This window comes from Lepus europaeus, chromosome 2 (genome assembly GCF_033115175.1).
Source record: "Lepus europaeus isolate LE1 chromosome 2, mLepTim1.pri, whole genome shotgun sequence".
NCBI classification, from domain to species: domain Eukaryota; kingdom Metazoa; phylum Chordata; class Mammalia; order Lagomorpha; family Leporidae; genus Lepus; species Lepus europaeus.
This window is the reverse complement of record NC_084828.1, coordinates 110282549-110306936: the sequence shown is the minus strand read 5'-3', so window position 1 is coordinate 110306936 and position 24388 is coordinate 110282549. Positions and strand designations below refer to the sequence as shown.

The window sequence follows — 24388 nt, the reverse complement described above, 5'->3', positions numbered from 1 at the left end:
AGGAGCTTCTTCCAGGTCTCCCATGTTGGTACAGGGGCCCAAGGACTTGGCTCATCCTCCACTGCTTTCCCAGGCTACAGCCGAGAACTAGATCAGAAGTGGCACAGCCAGGACCTGACCCAGAATCCATATGGGATGCCGGCATTGTAGGCAGCGGCTTTACCTGATATGCCACAGGGGCTATGGCCCCAAAAATAAATCTTAAAAAAAAAAAAAAAAAGAAAATTGCAGAGAAAAACTTAGTTCAAAAACCTATTGATACAGCTTACAAAAGTAGGGTTCTATGGCAGAGAAATTTCATAATTTTCCAGCACCCATTCTTCACTTTTCTCTCAAAAGTAACAAAACACTAGGAACATGGCCACAACCCTAGGTGTGGTTGATTTCTGATCAAAGGGATATGCATGGAAATACTCAAAAATTCCAGATGGTATCCTTTCCTCCACCTTACTAGTCAAAGTGTGACTATGAAGGTCAACCACACTGGAAATGAGAGCACAGACTCCTAACACGTAGGAGCTTGGGTGTTCAACAAAATGAAGCTACCATCTAAGCCTTGGATTGCTGACCTCTGGAAAATTAAACTTCTACTTTGTTTAATCAAATATTATTCTGAGCCTCTATCTGAGTAATCAAACCTATATCTTAACTAATACAGGTCCCCAGTTTTTTTGGGGGGATTATTTCTTAATTCCTCCAAACACCTGAAATAACATGAACATCACAGTCAAAAAAGGCAATGAGATGGAAACCACAATCAATGTATCACTGATGATTTGGGTGTGCTTGATGATAAATATGTGACTTACCAGGAGAGATTAATAAGATATTTTGATAAGTCATAACCGACTGAGTAGAGATTCTGATTACAGAAGTGGTCTAAATAAAACCATGATTTATCCTCTAAAATGAGAATAATTCCTACCATGAAGTTTCTTATACTGAAACTATATGTTAACTACATGACTTCACCATTTCACCCTGTAGTACTTTCCATAACCACTGATATACACAGTAACAAAACACTGAAATTATCATTTTGGAAACTATTGAGAATTTCAGCAAATTTTATATAAGAAATATTTCTCCACTATGAAATATAATATTAATCACCTTTAAATCTTCCTTTCCTTACATTGATATCCTGTCCTGTTCAACTACCCTTTGCCTTGTCTCCCATAAGTTATTTCCTTCTTTTCCATATCATGACTACAGGGATCAACTACATGCCAGACCTCTGTAAAGATCCTACAGATGACCAGCAAAGTCTCAAAAAACACTCTTTGGTTCATGTCAACTGCCTAAAACTCTTCAGCAACCATACCCTTGACAACAAGATAACTCTTCACTCCTTTGTCTCATATCTAAGGTACTCCAGAGTCTGACGTTGCCAGTCTTACTTTCCACTGCTTCTCTAATCCAACCCTGTACTTCTCTGTACTGTCCTCCTAATCTGTAACACCAGCACATTCCAAGTGCACTTATCCATGGTGTTCTAACCTGTTTGTTATCTTAAAATATCCAAGACCCACATCAGATCTCACCTGCATAAGAAATTCACCAAGCTAGAAATAATCACAGCCAGATTGAAATTCTAAATTTATGCTGCTGTATAACTTATTTAAAAGGTATAATTTGTTGTTCCTTAACTATTTTTTTGTTATACAGATCTCTAATTCAGACTAGATTAAAAGCTCCTTAAAGAAAGAGAAGTTGGCCGGCACCGTGGCTCACTTGGCTAATCTTCCGCCTGCGGCTCCGGCACCCTGGGTTCTAGTCCTGGTTGGGGCGCTGGATTCTGTCCTGGTTGCTCCTCTTGCAGTCCAGCTCTCTGCTGTGGCCTGGGAGTGCAGTAGAGGATGGCCCAAGTGCTTGGGCCCTGCACCCACATGGGAGACCAGGAGAAGCATCTGGCTTCTGGCTTCGGATCAGCGGAACAGCGCAGCGTGCCAGCCATAGTGGTCATTTGGGGGGTGAACCAACGGAAAGGAAGACCTTTCTCTCTGTCTCTCTATCTAACTCTGCCTGTCAAAAAAAAAAAAAAAAAAAAAGGGAAGTTGTGGGGGCCAGCGCTGTGGAACAGTGGGTTAAGGCCCCAGCCTGCAGCGCCAGCATCCCATATGGGTGCTGGTTTCAGTCCCTGGCTGCACTTCTTCTGATTCAGTTCACTGCTATGGCCTGGAAAAGCAGTGGAGGATGGCCCAAGTCCTTGGGCCCCTGCACCCACATGGGAGACTGGGAAGAAGCACCTGGCTCCTAGCTCCAGATTGGCTCAGCTCTGGTTGTTGTGGTCATCTGGGGATTGAACCAGCGGAATGGAAGGCCTCTCTCTCCAGCTCTACCTCTCTCTGTAACTCTGTCTTTCAAAGAAATAAAATAATACTTTAAATAAAAAAAGAAATAAAGGGAAGTTGTGTTTTACTTCTTTCTACATATACTTTTCAGGTTCTAGCACAGAATAACCTATGTTGTATGTTCATTATCTTATAAACCATAAAGTCGCAATATGCTGGGAAGCTTCCTAAGCAGATTTCCACGTTCCTCCTATGTGTATACACAAGGGGACATATTTTAAACACATTTTAGCCTAGAACTTTCATTTATAGACTTCTTACAGTTATATTATTATTATAGCAAGGAAAAAAGAATCCCTTCACTATCATTTTTTTAAAAGATTTATTTATTTGAAAAGCAAATTTCAGAGAGAGAGAGACAGACAGACAGACACTGTCCAACCTTCCATCTGCTGGTTTACGCCCCAGATGGCCACAGCTGGCACTGGACCAGGAGCTTTATCCAGGTCTCCCACCAAACACTTGCCCATTTTCCATTGCTTTTCCAAGGCCATTAGCAGGGAGATGGACTGGAAGTGGAGCAGCTGGGACACCAATCAGTATCCATATAGGATGCCAGCATTATAAGTGGTGGCTTTATTCACTACGCCACAATACTGGGCCCCTGTACTTTTATCTGTAATACTTTTCATCCTAAATGAGAAATATTGTCAGACAAAAAGCCAGTATTGGGCAACTGAATCAAATTAATAACAATGAATGTACTTTGGATTCTGACCGGAAACAAACAACTATAGAATATTTTTTTAAACAACTGGTGAAATCTGAACATGAACTAGGTATTCATTGAAACAACAACAACAAAAAAAAACATGTATTATATGGCATCAAACTTATAATAAGAAATGTGTTTTTTTCGGGCCGGTGCCGTGGCTCAATAGGCTAATCCTCCGCCTTGCGGCACCGGCACACCGGGTTCTAGTCCCGGTCAGGGCGCCGGATTCTGTCCCGGTTGCCCCTCTTCCAGTCCAGCTCTCTGCTGTGGCCCGGGAGTGCAGTGGAGGATGGCCCAAGTGCTTGGGCCCTACACCCCATGGAGACCAGGAGAAGCACCTGGCTCCTGCCATCAGATCAGCACGGTGCACCGGCCGCAGCGCACCGGCCGTGGCGGCCATTGGAGGGTGAACCAACGGCAAAGGAAGACCTTTCTCTCTGTCTCTCTCTCACTGTCCACTCTGCCTGTCAAAAAAAAAGAAAGAAAGAAATGTGTTTTTTTAGAGATGTACCTTGATGTTTGTGAAACAGAACATGGACTATGATTTTCTTTAAAACAGAAAGAGAAAGAAAAAAGCAAAGCAGGTAGAGAGATGGAGAAAGGGAGGACAACAAGAGATAGATGAAGCGAGTGTGGCCAGCTAATGTTGAAAATTGGACAATAATGCTGATTCTGGGTGATGGGGAAATTATTAAATGTATGTACACTTGAAACATTTCATGACTAACATCTCTTAAATAATAAAAGTCTAATTGAACTTAGTGTTAAGTTAGCAGTACAAATTCAAATTTTATACTATAACATTCTTTGCTGTTCAAACAAGTAGTAAAATAGCCATAAATCCACTGCAACAGTTTATAAAGTACCAACAATGACAGAGGTGCTATCCTTCTAAGAATAGAAATACTGTGGGCAAGGAATATCTATTTTGCATACCAGCATGTTATTCTGCTTAGTTTTGAAAAATACAGGCACATAGTATAGGCTCAAGTTTGTTTTATATTGAGAATAATTACTTAGAGAAGTTAATTGATTTTTATGTACATCCTTGATTATACTAAATACTACTTTATATCAAACTGAATTATAGCAATTGTGGGGACTTAATTAGAATCAATCAAGAATCTCACAAAGGTGCTGAAGAATATAGCTAATAATTTTTAAATCTGTAATTCATAACCTCATCCAAAAAAAAACACAGAACATCCACCAAGCATTTGCTAAAAAAGGCAAACTCTAGGAGCCTAGCACTGTTGCACAGTGGGTTAAGCTGCTACCTACAAAGCCAATTTCTCATATTGGAACACTGGTTCAAGCTCCAGCTGCTCTGCTTCCAATCCAGCTCCTTGCGAAAGCACCTGGGAAAACAGCAGACAATGTTCCAAGTACTTGTGCCCCCGCCATACACGTGGGAGACCCAGATGGAGTTCCATGCTCCTGGCTTTTACTTGGCCCAGTCCTGGCCATTATGGCCATTTGGGGAATGAACCAGTCGATGTAAGATCTTTCTGTCTCTGTCTCTCCTTCTAACTCTGCCTTTCAAATAAATCAGTAAATCTTTAAAAACTAATAGCAAATTCTAGAGATAAAATTTATCATTTTGGTGTGTTTTCCTTCAGCCATTTTCAATGCCACTTTGACTTTTATGGAATATTCATTATTAGAATAACGTCTACAAAAAGGATTCTTTGATGTTAAAGAGAGCCAGTGTTATATTTCTCTTTGAACAAATGTATTTGCCACTTGACTGAAGAGCATATCCCGATATAATTCTAATTCTCATTATCAAACATCAGAAGGTGCAAAGTTTAAAACCCATGGAGCTTATGTTGTGGCACAGCATGCTAAGACACTGCCTGAGACACTGACATCCCAAATGGGTAACGGTTCCATTCCTGGCTCATCCACTTCCGATCCAGTTCCCTATTAGTGGGCCTGAGAAAGCAGTATTAGATGGCCCAAGAACTTGAGCCCTGCCACCCATATGGAAGACCCAAAATGAAGCTCCAGGCTCCTAGCATTGGCCTGGCCCAGCTCTGGCCACTGCAGCCATTTGGGGAGTAATCGGTGTATGGAAGATCTTTCTCTCTAACTCTGTCTTTCAAAATAAATAAATAAATCTTAAAAAAATGAATAAAACCCAACAATCTTGGTGCCAGAGCTGTGGTACAGTGGGTAGAGCTGCTGCCTGCAGTGCCTGCATACCATACGGGCACCGGTTTGAGTCTTGCTGCTCCATTTCTGACCCAGCTCTCTGCTATGGCCTGGAAAAGCAGAAGATAACTCAAGTTCCTGGGCCCCTGCGTCCACGTGGGAGACAAGAGGAAGTTCCTGGCTCCTGTCTTCAGATTGGCCCAGCTCCAGCTGTTGCGGCCATTTGGGGAGTGAACCAGTGGACTGAAGTCCTCTCTCTCTCTCTGTGCTTCTCTCTGTAATTCTGCCTTTCAAATAAATAAATAAATCTTTAAAAAAAAAATCTTGAAACTCTATATTTTAACTAAATTCAATACAAGACTTTTGTTACTTAAATATGATTTTTTAGAAAAGAATTTGTTACTTTTATGCTAAAATTTTAAATAATTTTCTCTCATATTGTATGACAGAACTTATTCCCACACTCCTTCAAAAGTCAAACTGACACCAGCAACTTTTTTTAATTAGTTATTTGACCATTAAGACTCTGGTTAGCTTCCCCATTATTTTAGTCAAACTGCATTGTGTAAGTTATAGGTGAATACTTCCAAGTGCAGAATAAAAATTACATTCTACTCTAAGCAAGGAAAGTCAGTTAAGTTACAGGATCAGGGTAGTTTTAAGTGAAACACACAAACCTTCAGCAATCATGTCTTCCATCTCTGTGTCAGATGAATTATCTGCATGCTTTGTATTGTTCTGTAACTCCGGCTGGACACATACAGAATTTATCACCTGATTCTCCAAAAGAGGCTTCTTTTTCACAGGTTGTTCTATTAACAAAGATGAACGACTCACCTTTAAAAAAAAGAGAAGAAAAATCTCTAGAAAGAAAACTTCTTAAAGTGAATGTTATCGGTGATAAATTACTTGCTCAGCTGATCAGATCCACTCACTAGGTAAGTGTGTTATTCCTTGAGAGAGCTGGGCAAGCTGGACATAAATGTTTTATTTCTGGTCATCAGCAGAATGGCTGCTTCAAAGTCCCTGTCACATGTCACCCAGTGTCCCTAGTTTAGGCAAGTAGTTTAAAAAAAAAAAAAAAAAACAAAACTTAAATTTGAGCAACTCCTTATGTTTAGAATTAATACTATTTACAAGTTATCTGGCACTATAAGTATATCTTTAGTTCAGCCCAACATTGAAAAACTAAGGCAATAACTACCAGTGTATTTAGGAATTAGGATTTTTAATTTTAGGAAATATTACTCAAATAATACTTTCTACTATTTTCCATATGAATGCCACACAAATAAAATATCAGCAATAAATTCTGACTAGCCAATATCCTAAATTAGTGAATTTTTTTCTGTAACAACTTTCAAGAATTATTTTTCAAGGGCTGGTGCTGTGGTGTTAATTGGGTGAAGCCACTGCCTGCAGTGCCAGTATCCAACATGGTGCCAGTAAAAGTCCTGGCTGTACAACTTCTGACCCAGCTCCCTGCTAAAGCACCAGGGAGGGCAGCAGAAGATGGCCCAAGTGCCTGGCTCCTGCATCCACATGGAAGACCCGGAAGAATATCCCAGCTCCTGGCTCCTGGCTTCAGCCTGACCCAGTGCAGCTGTTGTGGCCATCTGGGGAGTGAACTAGAGGATGGGAGTCCTCTCTCTGCCTTTCAAATAAATAAAACAAATCTTTTTTTAAAAAATAATTTTTCATGCATAATGCTTGATTAATCTCAAACTAAATCATTGGCTTTTTTTTTTTTTTTTAACTTTTTTTGAGAGGATGACACATAGAGACAGATACAGACACACACAGAGAAAATTTCCATCTGCTTTCCTGGCCCACTCCCCAGATGCCTTCCATGGCCAGAACTGGCCTGGGTCAAAGTCAGGAGCCAGAAACTCACTCCAAGTCTCCTGTGTGTATGGCATGGACCCCATCACTTGAGCCATCCTGGCTGCCTCCCAGTATCTGTATTAGTCAGCAGACAGAGCGATATCAAAACTAGGCACATATGGGACATAGACATCTTTAGGCTAAATGTTGCCCGTAGATTACTACTGTATGTATTTTATAGGTGAGGACACTAATGTTCAAAGTATTTACATGATTTCTTTACAATGGCAAAACAAAGACCAGAACTCAAGTCTTCAGATTCAAAGTTCAGCAACCTAGTCCACTGTAATTACAAAAGAAATGGATGGGGCCGCCACTATAGCGCAGTGGGTAAAGCTGCCACCTGCAGTGCCAGCATCCCACATGGGCACCAGTTCAAGTCCCGGATGCTCCACTTCTGATCCATCTCTCTTCTATGGCCTGGGAAAGCAGAAGATGGCCCAAGTCCTCAGGCCCCTGCACCCGAGTGAGAAGACCTGGAGGAAGCTCCAGCTTTGGCAGCCAACTGGAGAGTAAACCAGTGGATGCAAGACTTCTCTCTCTCTCTCTCTCTCTCTCTCTGCCTTTCCTTCTCTCTCTGTGTAACTCTTTCAAATAAATAAATCTTTAAAAAAAAAAAAAAAGAAAAATCCTCAAATGTTAATGTTAATATCAACAACAAACTTAACTAATGCTCAGGATACTTGGTTGTTATAGTATTACTTATTTCAGAAAGATTTCTAGCATAAATAATTCTGACCAAAAACATTTATTGATTTGGTAGTGAGCGCTTAGCTAATCTGAAAAAAGGATGACTAGAACATCTTAGCCCCCAAGAATGCTGGTTAAATTGTCAATATCTGCTACACATGAGGAATAATAGCTTACTGGAAATTTCTCCATTTAACTTTAGAGTAGATTGATTTTTTTTATTTATTTATTTATTTTTTTTTTGACAAGCAGAGTGGACAGTGAGAGAGAGAGACAGAGAGAAAGGTCTTCCTTTTGCCGTTGGTTCACCCTCCAATGGCCGCCGCTGCCGGCGCACCGCGCTTATCTGAAGGCAGGAGCCAGGTGCTTATCCTGGTCTCCCGTGGGGTGCAGGGCCCAAGGACTTGGGCCATCCTCCACTGCCTTCCCGGGCCATAGCAGAGAGCTGGCCTAGAAGAGGGGCAACTGGGACAGAATCTGGCGCCCCGACCGGGACTAGAACCTGGTGTGCCGGCGCTGCTAGGCGGAGGATTAGCCTATTGAGCCACGGCACCGGCTGAGTATGACTGAACTTTTAAAGTCAATAACACTATGATAATTTTTTCTTTCCTTATTTCAAATAGATATTTTACATACTTCAAGTAAGGTTTATGGCAATTACCCCCAGACAAAGATGGTAACAGGGCCGGCACTGTGGCACAGCAGGTTAAAGCCCTGGCTTGCAGTGCCAGCATCCCATATGGGCCTTGGTTCGAGTCCTGGCTGCTCCACTTCCGATCCAGCTCTCTGCTAATGCATCGGGGAAAGCAGTGGAGGATGGGCGGAGTCCTTGGGCCCCTGAACTCACATGGGAGACCAGCGAGCAGAAGATCTCTGTCTCTACCTCTCTGTGTAAATCTTTCAAATAAATAAATTTAAAAAAAAAAAAAAAGATGGTAACATGCTAAGGGCACATGTCTGATGGATGAATAAATGTAAACCTTTCTGGAAAATAATTTGGCAATATATATCAAGAACTCTATGAATATATATGTGATGTGATACAATAATTCTATTTTTAAAAACAATTTATTTATTTACTTGAAAGAGTTGCAGGGAGGCAGAGGCAGAGAGAGAGAGAAAGTCCTCCATCTGCTGGTTCACTCCCCAAATGGCCACAATGGCCGGAGCTGAGCCGATCCAAAGGCAGGAGCCAGGAGCTTCTTCTGGGTGTCCCACTTGAGTACAAGGGCCCAAAGACTTGGTCTATCTTCTACTGCTTTCCCAGGTCATAGCAGAGAGCTGGATTCAAATTGGAGCAGCCAGGTCTCGAACGGGCACCCATATAGGATGCCAGCACTACAGGCAGTGGCTTTACTAACTATGTCACAGTGCCGGCCCCTACAATAATTCTAAATCCAGGAATTTTTGCTAAGAAAATTATTTAAAATGTAGACAATTTATATACAAAGATATTCCTTTCAGAACTACTGAAAAAGTGAAAAGATGAGTACAATGTACAATATGAATGTTTTTCCATAAAGCAGATTAGATAAACTTTCAAAATATTTTCCAATGTACTATTAATGGAATGGAAAAATAAATGTTCAAATTCTGATGTTCCATAAAGTAGGGTATTATGTAACTGCTTCACATGTTTCCTAAGGGGGCCAGTGTTGTGGCACATCAGGTAAACCTGCCACCTGTGATGCCGGCATACCATACAGGCAGTGCTTCATGTCCTGGCTACTCCACTTCTGAACCAGCTCCCTGCTAATGGCCTTGGAAAGCAGCAGAGGATGGCCCAAGTCCTTGGGCTCCAGCAGCTACATGGAAGACCCAGCAGAAGCTCCTGGCTGCTGGCTTCAGACCAGCCCAGCTCTGGCCACTGAGGCCATTTTGGGAGTGAACCAACAGATGAAGATCTCTGTTTCTCCCTCTTCATCTGTAATTCTGTTTTTTAAATAAATCCCAAAAGAAAAAAGTGTAAGAATTACTTTTATAATTTGTTAGTAAGTGCCAAGAACTACACAGAGTAATTTATGCATTTAATTCTCACAACAACCCTAACCAGTCTAATGAGCAAAATGAAGATCAGAAAGGTTGAAAGAGTTGATAAATGTTAGACAGCATGTGGCAGAGCCAGGATTCAAATACTTCCAGTTACATATCCTACTTTGAGTAGGGAGAAATGACTGTTCCTCCATCCACTGTATAAGAATTCTTCTAGGAGATTCAGGTTGAACACACAGCAAACTGAACATAAAGGCAACTAACTGGGTAACCAACTATCAAAATGCAAGATTTTCACCTATGAAGCTGAAAATCCAGGTGACTCAAAAGCCTTCAGAAGTATTTTATGTTTTATATGTATTTGTCTTTGATTTGTTTTCTAAGAAAAAATGTCACTACTGACCCAACTTCCTGTTAATGTACCTGGAAAGGTACTGGAAGATGGCCCAAGTACTCTGGTCCCTACTGCTCACATGGAAGACATGGATGGAGTTCCTGGCTTCTGGCTTTGGCTTGGCCCTGCCTTGGCTATTGTAGCCACGTGGAGTATAAGCCAGCAAGTAAAGATCTCTTTTTTCTGTGTATGTGTGTGTCTCTGTCTCACCCTCCTGTTCTGTTGCTCTTTCAAATAAATAAAATAAATATACATCTTTAGATGTTGGCATTTAAGTTATGTACAACCTAGTCTGAAATGTTAAGATTTGTAGTGACAGAGCACTTCCATTTTGAGATGAACATTTTAAAGCATTTTTTAAATATGACTGAAGGCTGAAATTTAGGAGTAATGTTCATTATAAATCATCAATTAGCTGACTTTAAATATATTAGAGTATGGAGAAGTTAATATTTTCTGCATATCATCTTAAAGATGACAGTGTATCACATACAAGACAGTATTTTTAAAAATTATGCACTTTAGATATATCACTTTAGTCCTTTCATTGGACTAAGCTTCCAACCACCTTTCTCTAAAACATGGTTAGAATTTTACTGATGATGCTCCTATAACCTGAAATTTTTTTCTGTTTTTTTCTCCTGTATATCTAAATAGTTATCATAAAATTCCAGAAATGTATTTGGAAATACTTAGTGGATATAGAATTCTAGATAAAAATTGATAACTTTTTGAAATAAAATTACAAGGATTTTTATGGGAGAACCATAAAAGACAATTTAAAAGTAATGTTACATGAGCAATTTTTTTAAAACACAAATATGCATGCTACTTACTGGAAATGGCTCCAATCCCTCCTGAATCACAAAGCCTTCAATAACATGGGTCAAGATCTGTGGCTTAACTATAGCCTGTGGAGGTTTATTTTCCACATTTGGAATGCCACTGGGCATAGATGTACTGTTACTCCTTGTGGTAGCGGCCGGAAGTAAGAGCGGAGGTGGAGGCACAGAAACATGAGAGGGATCCGATGGAGATTTAATTACTGAAGCACTGACAGATGCCACAGCAGGTAATTCCACTTGCTCTGGGGGGAAAAAAGTTATTTTTTTGACCTCCAGTATTTTGTCCAGCAAATATGAAAGAGAATTCAAGTATAAACCCTTTTAGTTAATATCAAGTGTTTTCAAAAACTGTCCTAGTAATTTAATCTACACAATAACCTTTAGATGTATAAACTATCATCCCTACTTTACAGAGGGAATTTGCTCAACATTTATCACTGAAACCTTTGTTTCAAAAACTGCCACAATAGGGCTGGTGCTGTAGTACAGGAGGTTAAATGGCAGCATAGGACACCTACATCCCACATTTCAGTCCCAGTTGAGTCCCGCTGCTCTGCTTCCTATTCAACTTCCCATAAATGTGCCTGGGAAAGCAGCAGGTGCTGCCATTCATGTGGGAGATGCAGCTGCAGACTAGGTGCCTGACTTCAGCCTGGCCTCAGCTTTTGAGGACATTTTGGGAGTGAACTAGCAGATGGAAGAGCTCCTCCTCTCTCCCTCCCTCCTCCCGCACGTCTTTCAAATAAATAAAACTGTTTAAAAAAAAAAAAACTGTCTCAAGACATGAAAGTGTTTTAGAATATCAATTTAGGTATAATTACTAAAATGTCTTTTTATTTCAATTTAAAACTATATAGATATTAAATTCCCTATGTTCCTATTTATACATTCCAAATAGTTTGGGCAGGACAAGGGTTGGGGGAGGATACTTTAAAAATGAAAAGAAATCACAAAATTCACAAAATAAGTTGAAATACCAATGAACTGCACAGGTCATTACCCTTAACTTCAAGCATAAGACTCACACAAATGTTCTTTGTTGGTCTTTTTTTTTTTTTTTAATTCTTCAGGGCTCTACATATATTAATTCTGAGGCACACACACTACTGGTCAAGTACAAAATGTTGGGCTGAATCATGGGGATTCCCTCCCTTCAAACTCTGAGGACCACAATAAGACAGAAATAACAGCCTATGATAGATTTTTACCCATTTGGTTGCACCAACCCTTTACTGCCTGTTCTAGAATAGAAAGGTCAAACCATCCGCTATCTAGTAGTAGCAGTTGAGTAGAGAGAGCTATGTCTAACAAAATAAAGAGTACATGCGTAAAGATAATTACACTTGCTGAGTACTCAAGCCAGGTAACGTGTTCACTGTTTTAAGTACTGGAACACATTAATCCTTAAAAGTAGTATATATATGTGTGTGTGTGTATATATATATATATTTATTTATTTATTTATTTATTCATTTGAGAGGTAGAATTACAGAAAGAAAGAAGGAGAGACACAAAGTTCTTCCATCAGCTGTCACTCCCCAAATGGCCAGAGCTGGGCCAGTCTGAAGCCAGGAGCTTCTTCCGGGTCTCCCATATTGGGGCAGGAGCCCAAGCACTTAGGCCATCTTCTGCTGCTTTCCCAGCCATAGCAGAGAGGAAGCAGCTGGGACTGGAACCAGCACAAAAATGGGATCCTGGAGTTGCACGCAGATGATTAACCTACTATGCCACAGCACTAGCCCCCAGTATATGTTCTTATTATTAAGTTTTTAATTATTTATTTGAAAGGCAGAGAAAGTGAGGGGAGAGAGAGGGACAGAAAGTCAGAGAAGGGGAAGGACAGAGGGAGAAGGGAGAAGAATTGAGAGCGAGGGAGGGAGAAGAATTGAGAGAGGGAGAGAGAAAGGAAGAGAGGGAGGGAAGGAAAGAGAGAGGGAGGGAGGGAGGGAGGAAGAGGAAGAAAAAGAAGAAGGAAGGGGGTTGTCCTGGTAGCAGACAAGATCAGTATCACACTGCAGTTTGTTGCTTCCTTGCCTATTACAGTAGCGCTTAACTGAAAATTAATGATAATGAGGGCCATGAGATATTCAGTAGTACAAACTGCATAAAGCAATGCCTGAACCAAGATTAGCATTATTTATTTTTTTAAAATATTTTATTTATTTATTTGAGAGGTAGAGTTACAGACAGAGGGAAAGACAGAGAGAAAGGTCTTCTTTCCGTTGGTTCACTCCCCAGATGGCCACAACAGCCTGAGCTGCGCTGATCCGAAGCCAGGAGCCGGGTACTTCTTCCCAGTCTCCCATGTGGGTGCAGGGACCCAAGGACTTGGGCCATCCTCTACTGCTCTCCCATACCATAGCAGAGAGCTGGACTGGAAGAGGAGCAGCCAGGACTAGCCCATATGGGATGCCAGCACTGCAGGTAGAAGATTAACCTACTGCGCCACAGCCCAGGCCCAGATTAGCATTATTTAAAAAAGGGTTCGCAGGGGCACAAAACCCTGGCCTGAAGCGAGGGCATCCCATGTGGGTGCTGGTTCTAGTCCTGGCTGCTCCTCTTCTGATCCAGCTCTCTGCTATGGCCTGGGAAAGCAGCAGAAAATGGCCCAAATCCTTGGGCTCCTGCACCTGCATGGGAGACCCAGAAGAAGCTCCTGGCTCCTGACTTCGGATTAGCTCAGCTACAGCCGTTGCAGCCACCTGGGGAGTGAACCAGTGGATGGAAGACCTCTCTCTGTCTCTACCTCTGTAACTCTGTCTTTCAAATAAATAAAATGAATCTTTAAAAAAAAATTAAAAAAATAAAAAGAGTTTGCAAACTTTCAGTAAAGGGCCATAGATAGTCTCTGCAACCACTGAATTTTGTGGCTATTAGCACAAAATCAGCCATAGATAATATCTGAATAAACAAGCATTGATGTATTCCACAGAACTTTACTGGTATTTATTGACAATGAGATTCAAATTTCATGTACTTTTCACATGGTGTGAACTATTACTCTTGTATTTTAGATTTTCTTTCAATCAATCAAAAATTTATAAAGATACTTAGCTGGGCATATAAAAATAGGCAGTAGGAGGGCCGGCATTGTAGCGCAACAGGTAAAGCCATGGCCTGCAATACTGGCATTTCATATGGACACGGGTTGGAGTCCCAGCTGCTCTACTTCCCACCCAGCTCCCTGCTAACCACCTGGGAAAAGCAGTGAAAGATAGCCCAGTGTTTAGGCCCCTGTCACACGTGTGGCACACCCAGATGAACCTCCTGGCTTCCGGATTTGGCCTGACCCAGCCCAGATCTTTGTGGCCATATGGCGAGTGAACCAGCAGATGCCTTTCAAATAAATTTTTTAAAAATAATAAATAAATATTTTGGCCGGCGCCACGGCTCACTAGGCTAATCCTCCGCCTTGCGGCGCCGGCACACCGGGTTCTAGTCCCGCTCGGGGCACCGATCCTGTCCCGGTTGCCCCTCTTCCAGGCCAGCTCTCTGCTGTGGCCCGGGAGTGCAGTGGAGGATGGCCCAAGTCCTTGGGCCCTGCACCCCATGGGAGACCAGGAGAAGCACCTGGCTCCTGGCTTCGGACCAGCACGGTGCGCCGGCCGCAGCGCGCCTACCGTTGCGGCCATTGGAGGGTGAACCAACGGCAAAAAGGAAGACCTTTCTCTCTGTCTCTCTCTCTCACTGTCCACTCTGCCTGTCAAAAATAAATAATAATAATAATAATAATAATAATAATAAATATTTTAAGAAATAAAATAAAAAGTTAGTGAAAAAGTTTGACTATAGAACTGTAGTCTATCAATCCCTAACTAAATAAAATATTCAAGGCAAGTATTTGGCTCAGCAGTGAAGACACCACTTGGGGTGCCTATATTCCATATCAGAGTGCCTGGGTTCGAGTCCCAGCTCTCCTTCCATTTTCAGTTTCCTGCCAATGTGTATCCTGGGGGATAGCAGATGATGGCTCAAGTACTTGGGTCCCTGCCACCCACATGGGAGACTTGGATGAAATTCCTTGCTCTTGGCTCTGGCCTGACCAACTCCAGCTGTTGTAGGCACTGAGGAATGAACCAGCAGATAGAAGATATCTCTTGGGGCCAGCACTGTGGCGCAGTGGGTAAAGCTGCTGCCTGCCGTGCCAGCCGGTTCAAGCCCTGGCTGCTCCACTTCCGATTTAACTCTCTGCTATGGCCTGGGAAAGCTGTAGAAGATGGCCTAAGTCCTTGGGCCCCTGCACCCACGAGGGAGACCCGGAAGAAGCTCCTGGCTCCTGGCTTCAGATTGGCGCAGCTCTGGCTGTTGCAGCCAATTGGGGAGTGAACCAGCAGATGGAAGACCTCTCTGCCTCTCCTTCTTTCTCTGTGTAACTCTGATTTTCAAATAAATAATAAATAAATCTTTAAAAAAAATATATCTCTCTCTGCCTTTCAAATAAATTTAAAAATAAATTTAAATAAAAACTAAATTTTAAAAATTAATGTGGAATACATGCGTTTTAGGACCCAGACATTAGACTATCAGTAGACTGCTGTTTTACTAAAAGACTTAGGGGTCACAGTAACTCTGAAACTGTGAGGAGGAATGTACAGGAGATTTATCTAACAAGGCAGTAGCACTGAAGTAGTGAACAAAAATATAAAAGCTGAAGTGCAAAAAAATTTAATCATGTCTCTTGTAAGTATTAATAAAACAATTTAATATTAGGTGTTCAAAAATACTTAACAAACCATTTATTCAGTCTAGTACACAATCAATTGTGCAAAATATCAAATACTTAGAATGTATTATGACTCTTTAGAAAGTATAACTTATACTTTCTAAAACTTTATAATTTTGATTTATTCTCATTTTTAAGCTAGAAACAGATCAACACATGAATCTAAAACACATTGGTACAAACCACTAAATATTAGAAGACTGAAATGGTATGTTTTTCATTTGGATGGTATTAAACGATTTTGAAACTATAAATTTCCTTTCTATTAAAGAAATTTCAAAGAAAGCAAATAGTTATTATCTAGTCTGTAATTAACTAATTTCCTCATCAGAAAAAAAAAAAAAAACCCTCAAAATCTAATCTACCTTTTTACTGCAAGAAACTATAGTAACAGTTTAACACCACCTATAATGAAAATATTAACTTTTCTCATTACTAACATTAACAAAGAAAAAAATCCTTTAAAATTTGGTATTTCCTCACCTAACAAAGGGTGTTCAGAAGTCAGATCTTCTCTCCCGACAGTTATAGCCGCTGGAGACAAGGTGGGTGGTGGTGGGGTCCTGTCCATTCGGACACATTCATCTGCCTCCTCTGGCATTTCCTCTTCACACACATCTTCTACCTGATAAACCTGAAATGACAAACCACACTGCCTTAAAATGTTTCCAGAACTACATTTAATGAAGTATCCCAACTTTATTTTAAAAGTTAAATTCTAAATATATTAAATTTCAAAACAAGGCAAAATAACTAATCTGACAGGTTAAAAGGAAAGCTTTGAAATCACTCAAATCAAGTTTTCCGTAAAACTTGATTGTATTTCACTGAAAGTAAGCTGTGGGTCAGTTACACAGACCAAAAATTGCTAGAGTTACCAAAAAGATGTGGGTCAAGTCTGGATATTCAAAAAAGTTTTAATTTTATATAATCAAACAACTATTTCAGGAAATATAGTGCTATTTGTTAATTTTTAACTGTCAGGAGAACAGAATATACTAATATCTCTTACAGGCTCACTAAATAAATTTCTAAAGAGACACAATATATCAGTAAATGTACTGTCAGGGAGGACTATATTACAGGCTCTTCTTTATTGTTATTATGTGAATTAAAGATTAAATTATGAAAAGTAACATCCAAGTATCTACAAAAAATAAGCAATTATATTTTCTGTTCTTACTCAAGAATCTAATTAAATCATATGCTAATACGAACAGAAAATGCCTTTCCTTAAAATAATTCTAAGTCATTACTAACACACTGATTTTAGTTCTTTAATACTGTTCGACATATATGCGGAAAAGATCTTAAGCTTTACATTGACACCACATTATTAATTATAAAAATGATACTTAAGAAGGAAGATGGACTCAGAGTTATATAGCTACAAATCACTAAATTCTTATTCGTGTTTCATTTAAACATAAGGCTTAAATTTCAAAATGTACTGCTAGAGATTGACAGTTATTTTGTCATAATTTATTATTTATTCATTATTTATGAAAGACAATAAGTTACTAAAAGTGAAGTAAAAACAGTTTACCTCTCTTCTTTTATGTGCAAAGGATATTACTTAAATTATGAGACCTTGAGCTTTTATATGGTTACTTAACCAAAATGATTGATACTCTAATGTGAAGCAAAAAAACTACTTTAAATAGCATTCACAAAAAATTTAACATTTAATTTCTATTTTTCTTTTCTTTCTTTTTTTTTTTTAACAGGCAGAGTGGATAGTGAGAGAGAGAGACAGAGAGAAAGGTCTTCTTTTTTGCCGTTTGTTCACCCTCCAATGGCTGCTGCGGCCGGTGCATCTCGCTGATCCGAAGCCAGGAGCCAGGCGCTTCTCCTGGTCTCCCATGCGGGTGCAGGGCCCAAGCACTTGGGCCATCCTCCACTGCCTTCCCAGGCCATAGCAGAGAGCTGGCCTGGAAGAGGGGCAACCGGGATAGAGTCCGGCGCCCCAACCGGGACTAGAACCCGGTGTGCCGGCGCCGCAAGGCGGAGGATTAGCCCGTTAAGCCACGGCGCCGGCCAATTTGTATTATTTTAAACTAAACTACTGAGGAAAACTGATGATTTGAAGTATGTAAAATTAAACATAAAAATGATTAAGATTTATGAAACCTGCATGAGTCTTAAGTTATGATAGGAACCAAGAAGTTTCATCCATAAAGGAATACCTAACAATAAGCAATAATTTAAAAAATAAAAATCTTTCCAAGCCTCTACTAAGAATAAAAACATCATCTTTTTTGCCTTTTTTAAAAGTTAAAAATTCAGTAACTGATGACTTCATATCAAATGTATTATCCAGAACTGCTGATCCAGATCTGCTAAACTGGTAACATTTGCTGACTAGTCTTGCATCAGGAAACCTGTTTTACCAAGAGACATCCTTTGCCTCATGTCTGTATTTCAGACATGAAAACAGTCATCCATTATTGTACAGTGCAATAATGACAATTGGCTAGCACCTGTTCTTGAAAATTATAATTTAAAAAATGATGATAATGTCTAATATAGAGAAAATCATCTGCCAAAATGTCTGGGGTTAACAACAACAACTTCTAGTTTTTTAGTTCTCAGAGACAACTGTTGTAGCCGTGATTAATCTGCCCTAGTGGTGGGGATGTTAATTCAATTATTAGGCAAGTTTGGTTTCATCAGCCAGTGCAATTTTATCTACATTCCTTTAATAGATATTACTTTTTTCCCAAAGAATATATTTTCTTAAAAGACTAAAATGTTTAATCTGAATGCTATCACATGCTATTCAAACATCTGCTATAGTATCTTTAAAGGAATCAAAGTTTATTATGTACAGAGTTCTGCTTTATTTTAAAAAATATTGAGTTTTGGGGCTGGGCAGCATTTTAAACTGCTGCCTGTAGCATCAGCATCCCAAATGGGTACTGGTTCAATTCCTGGCTGCTCCACTCCCAATCCAGCTACTGGCTAATGTGCCTGGGAAAGCAGCAGAGGGTGGCCCAAGTGCTTGGGCCCCTGCATCCATGTAGGATATCTTGATGAAGCTCCTGGCTTCGACCTGGCCCAGCCCCAGCCAATAAGGCCATTTGGGGAGTGAACCAGAGGATGGACAATCTCTCTCTCTTCCTCATTCTGTAACTCTGCCTTTCAAATAAAATAAATAAATCTTTAAAAAAAAAAAATAGTGGGGGCCGGGTTCTAGTCACAGTTGCTCCTCTTCCAGTCCAGCTCTCTGCTGTGGCTGGGGAGGGCAGTGGAGGATGGCCCAAGTGCGTGGGCCCCTGCACCTGCGTGGGGGACCAGGAGGAAGCACCTGGCTCCTGGCTTCGGATCGGCGCAGTGCCAGCCATGCTGGCCATTTGGGGAGTGAACCAACGGAAGGAAGACCTTTCTCTTTGTCTCTGTCTGTAACTCTACCTGTTGAATAAAATCTCTAAAAGAAATAAATAAATAAATAAATAGTGATCTTTAAAGGATGGAGAGAAACATGAAACAGAATATTTTCAAATAATCCATCGAGGAATACTATAAAATGCTATTCATTCTTTATAGCAAAAGCTAACTATATATATTTTCTTCAGCATAAAGGCAAACTAAGAAAAAGAAATAGGCAAAAACAAATCTGTCACAGATATCTGGCACAATCAGCAGACAAAAACTAAATGCAGCAACTAAAATACTGAAAAAAGCAAAGTGGAGGTTCTGCTCACTAGATCATTAGAAACTGCACATCACAATTTCTGTTTCTCTTCCAAAAATAACAAAGACTGCCAAACTTACCTCAATAAAGTTCATTATTCCCATCTGTCTCCCTTCTGAGGAACATTTGCTTATTAGTTCTAAATTATCTACCTTCAACATAGCATATTTATATCCATGTCAAAAAAAACTTCCCATCTTTTTAAAAGCATTGATTTCGGGGCCAGCATTTCGGTGCAGCAGGTTAACGCCCTGGCCTGAGGCGGCAGCATCCCATATGGACACTGGTGCTAGTCCTGGCTGCTCCACTTCTGATCCAGCTCTCTGCTATGGCTGGGAAAGCGGTAGAAGATGGTCCAAGTCCTTGGGCCCCAGCACCCACGTGGGAGACCTGGAGGAAGCTCCTGGCTTCGGATCGGTGCAGTTCTGGCCATTGCGGCCTTCTGGGGAGTTGGCCGGCGGATGGAAGACCTCTCTCTCTCTCTGCCTCTCCTCTCTCTGTGTAACTCTGACTCTCAAGTAAAAAATAAATAGATCTTTAAAAAAAAAATTGATTTCATTTTGACAATTCACCCTATCATTCCAAATTTCGCATCTCTTAAATATTTCTCCTTACACTCAAGTATTTGAAACAATCAGAAAAGTGTAATTTGTGAAGAACTGCATATAGATCGAAAAAATACATTTTGTTTAAAGTAAAAGAAAATTATAACAATTTAATAAACAAAGCTATATTACTTAAAAAAAGGTAATAAGGAAACATCAAAAGCAAGCATAGGAACCATGTCAGTGATAGCAGAGCAAGTGATTCATTTTATGGTGAAAAAATCTTCCAAATATGAGATAATTTTTTAAAAATTTTAAAAACAATGAGGGCAGAAAACAACAAAATAGAAACTTAAGTATTTTTAGCCTGAATTTAGTTTATTTCTAAAGTGCTATTTTTATCTTAAATATGCAACTCAAAAGTTTCCCCTAATTAAAAAATATGAAAAATATAACATGGAGAAATTCTAATTTTCACTTGTTAAAAGCCAAATTGCTGAGGTGGCCATTTGATGCAGCAGTAAGATGCTGCATCAGATGCTCTTATCCCGTATCAAAGTACCTTACTCAAGTCCCAGCTCCTCTGCTTCTAATCCAGCTGCCTGCTAACGCACACCCGAAAGAGGCAGCAGGCCAGTACCTAAGTCCCTGCTAATCAGGTGGAAGACCTAGATTGGGTGATGGGCTCCTGGCTTCAACTGGATCAGCTCTGGCTGCTGCTATTATTTAGAGTAAATCAGCAGATGAAGATTTTTCTTTCTCTCGGTCTTGGTCTCTCTCTTTCAAATAAAATGAAAATAAATAAAAATCAAGGAAAAAATACAAATCACCAAACTAGAAAGTGAGAAAATAAATTGAAATCAAATATGGTTTATTTAAAGGTACTATATGCTTCCTAAGTCTGTGTTTTTGTTAAAGCCACTGTAAAAGCCTCAAAAATCCACTGGGTAACAAACTTATTTCTAGATGTTTGTCGTTCTTTTTATCAAGTTGCTTTGAATACAAGTGAAACTCAATCTCTTTATGCCTATTAAGATCATATAGAATGACAAGAATATCTATAAATTTGCATCCTGAGAACAAAAATGTTTCACGTTAAAGAGCAGACTTTGAAGCCCCCATTCTCTCTGAGCCTTTAAAAGTGATAGAATCTCTTCAATGAGGTTTGATACAAAATTTCCCACTAGGAAAATTCTTCTCAGTTAGAAATTAATTATGAATTTGATGATTCTGACTAAACATTGAGATGCCATTTCAACTTTTATAAATTACTTTGTAAATTTTTAAATTTTCTTTTAGAGAAAGATAATTTCCTTTTCTAGGCAACATAGAGGTTTATTTCACCACAAATCTAATTACTCAAAACTTTTCTCAGTAGATTTTTTTTCATTCTTAGAATTCAATTCATCCACTGAGATTTTTGAGCTTTTTTAACAAGCAATATTTTAAGTATATATTTTCCTTCAGACTTAATAAAAATTAAAAATCAGAAGCTTAATAATTCCAATGATCTACAATTAATGTTTTTTGCAAATCTGGACTCTTGCCTAGAACAAAAATTTTAACAAAATTTTAATGACCAAACACAATCTTATGAAAAATATACAAGCATACCTTCTCCACCTTGAGACAAAATCCCCTCAAGGCCCAGGACTTCAGAATGCATACAACCAAAAAGGTCAGCTAAATAAACCATACCTTTAAAAACATACAAGCCAACAGAAGGGATCTATGAAGGATAATCACCTTAAGAGAAAAAACTTTGTGCAGATGACACTGGTTCAAATGCATTCCCTTGGGGAAAAAAAATCAACTCTGTAAAGATAGCAGATGGATTTGTTTAAATAGTAATAAAATTAACGAGGGATGTTAATAACCATCACAAATTATCAAGCATGCAACCATACTACAACAAATGGCATTTTTTGTGTGTGTCCATATAGCATGTTTGTCAGAATACTGACATAGAAATTTCAAGCTTTTAAAATTCATAGGCATTTAGATTTAGCAACATAACAAAGCATAGGAGAAAACAGTTTTTACTTTCAGTTCAGCAAGAAAGTCAAAGAGCTTCCAAGGGCTTACCACTGGTGGATCAACAGGTGCTGGTGGCTGTACTTGTAGGTTTACCGCAACAGTCTGTGGAGGAGGAAGAGTCTGAAATGGCAACTGGACCAAAGCTTCTGCAGCTGGAAGCTCCTCTTCTGACACCAAAGCATTCTGCACTAACACCTGGCCCTGGGACAGAATTTCAGGCTGCACTTGTAAAGACTGCATAGACTGCAAAGGCAGTGGTGGAATCTGAGCTGGAGGAGATGTTGACATCTGTGGAGGGGTTGCAATTGGGATTGGAGATGACTGCAGGGTTGAATATTGCTGGTGTGATGTTGGAGACACAATCTGCTGACCCGGGGAGACCAAGGCAGACTGCTGAACTGGGCCAATGTGTACAACAGGGGAAGCTGGAAGTGGAAGATGGGATGGAAGATTCAACGGTGCTGTAGGCTGTACCTGATTAGCAGAGGACTGTTGCAAATTTGGCCCTGACTGGAGAGCTGATGACACAAGAGGGTGTGGTTGAATAAGTGCTTGTGGATGAATAATTATAGTAGGAGACTGACTTGGTGAATGAGGTGGAGGGGGAGACACCACCACAGACTGCTGTGCTGACTGTGACTGACTAGGAGACACTGTTAAAGGAGAAGGATGACTCTGAATTGGTGAACAATGCTGTGACTGCGCATTACTGGGAGCTGGAGGAAGGCCATGGTTTTGGAGTGGTATACAGTGTTGGGATGGGGGTGGGTCTTGAGTTGGATTCTGAAGAGTGACCGGCTGAATTTGCTGTTGTTGCTGTTGTAATATCAGCTGATGATGCGAAACCTTGGGAGGTGGTGAATGAAGAGGAATCTGTTGATGTTTTATTAGAGAATGAGGCTGAATTGGAGAATATGAAGCTGTGAGAGAAAAAAAATTATAATTAGTATTGATTTCTAATGTATCAAAGAAATTTTTAAACAAATCTAAAGGAACAAAGTTTTCACATCAGAAGGACATAATCACCAGAATTCTATTACAAATCTTCTAGACAAGGATGATTTGAAATTGAATGAGTTTTTCCTAGGAAAACTACGAAAATTTAAATAAGCTGTACTGTGATAAATGTCAAAAGAAAATTACCTAAAACATTCTATTCATAAATCTGAACCTATACAAGATTCATTCTTACTAAACTTAATAGGTCATCAGAATAGCTGCATTAAGTTTCAGCAACATTTATCCATTTGAAATTCTTCAGGGCAGGAAAAAAGTATAATAGAACAAGTACAGTATATAAAGAATAACTTCAATATCAGAGAAATATATAATACAATGCATAAATATCCTTTTTAATCTGTGTCTAAACACGCTTCCAACTAATAGTCAAGGAAATTACTCATAAGGCTTCCCATATGAGTGTCTACATTTGACTTGACATAGAGTCCATATTATTTTAATCCTGGGAAGTGTTTTGTATAAAAATCTAATTCAATGAAGCAAAGACAATGTGTGAATCTTGTACCACAGTTAAATCTTCACTAAAATGAAGAGCTAAAGCTTAGAGGCCTCCAACTCTTGCAGATTTGCTTGTGGAATAAGGTAATCAGAATCTCATGCAATCTAGATAAAGGATTTTGTTTACTCCTTTCCCTCAGCCAATATATATATATATATATATATATATATATATATATATATATATAACACACGTAGCACTTTCTAAGTGATAGTATCAGAATTTTCTTTACAGAGGAGCCACTTATAACAGGAATAAACATATGAAAAAATGAGTGTAAGTAGTACCCCCAATTTTATAACTCTTCTGCATATAAGTATTGGTACATATGTTCACACAATGGGAGATGCTGGAGAAATCCCTCCTTATGTGGGACCAGTGCTGTGGTGTAGCGGGTAAAGCCACTGCCTGCATCCCATATGGGCGCCAGTTCGAGTCCCAGCTGCTCTACTTGTGATCTAGCTCTCTGCCATGGCCTGGGAAAGCAGTAGAGGATGGCCTAAGTCCTTAGGCCCCTCCACCTGCGTGGGAGACCAGGAAGAAGCTCCTGGCTCCTGGCTTCGGACTGGCGCAGCTCTGGCCATTGTGGTCATGTGGGAAACCTGGAGGAAGCTCCTGGCCCCTGGCTCTGGATTGGAGCAGCTCTGGCTGTTGCAGCCATCTGGGGAGTGAACCAGCGGATGGAAGACCTCTCTCTCTCTCTCTCTGCCTCTCCTTCTCTAACTATGACTTTCAAGTAAATAAATAAATCTTTAAAAAAAAAAATCTTTCCTTATGTAAGTAGGAACAGAAATTAGGTTGACTAGAAGAAAAACTGAAATAATGCCTGAACGTTAACATCA

The 24388-nt window shown here is 39.8% G+C and overlaps 1 protein-coding gene across 10 annotated transcripts in view; it reads right to left on the bottom strand.

Moving 5' to 3' along the window:
* Window positions 1–24388, bottom strand: part of PHC3 (polyhomeotic homolog 3) — a 112882-nt gene that overhangs the window by 26033 nt on the left and 62461 nt on the right. For 9 of the 10 annotated variants that reach the window (XR_009868057.1, XM_062211948.1, XM_062211979.1 and 6 more), the window contains 5 exons: window positions 22076–22947; window positions 21737–21784; window positions 16235–16385; window positions 11020–11270; window positions 5901–6060 (listed from right to left, as the gene is read on the bottom strand). Coding sequence is in view for 9 of the 10 variants with exons in the window: in XM_062211948.1 (XP_062067932.1) it covers window positions 5901–6060; window positions 11020–11270; window positions 16235–16385; window positions 21737–21784; window positions 22076–22947 (1482 nt within the window). In the remaining variant the exon portion in view is untranslated. The remainder of the gene's footprint in view (window positions 1–5900; window positions 6061–11019; window positions 11271–16234; window positions 16386–21736; window positions 21785–22075; window positions 22948–24388) is intronic. The other variant, XM_062211960.1, reaches the window with a different exon arrangement.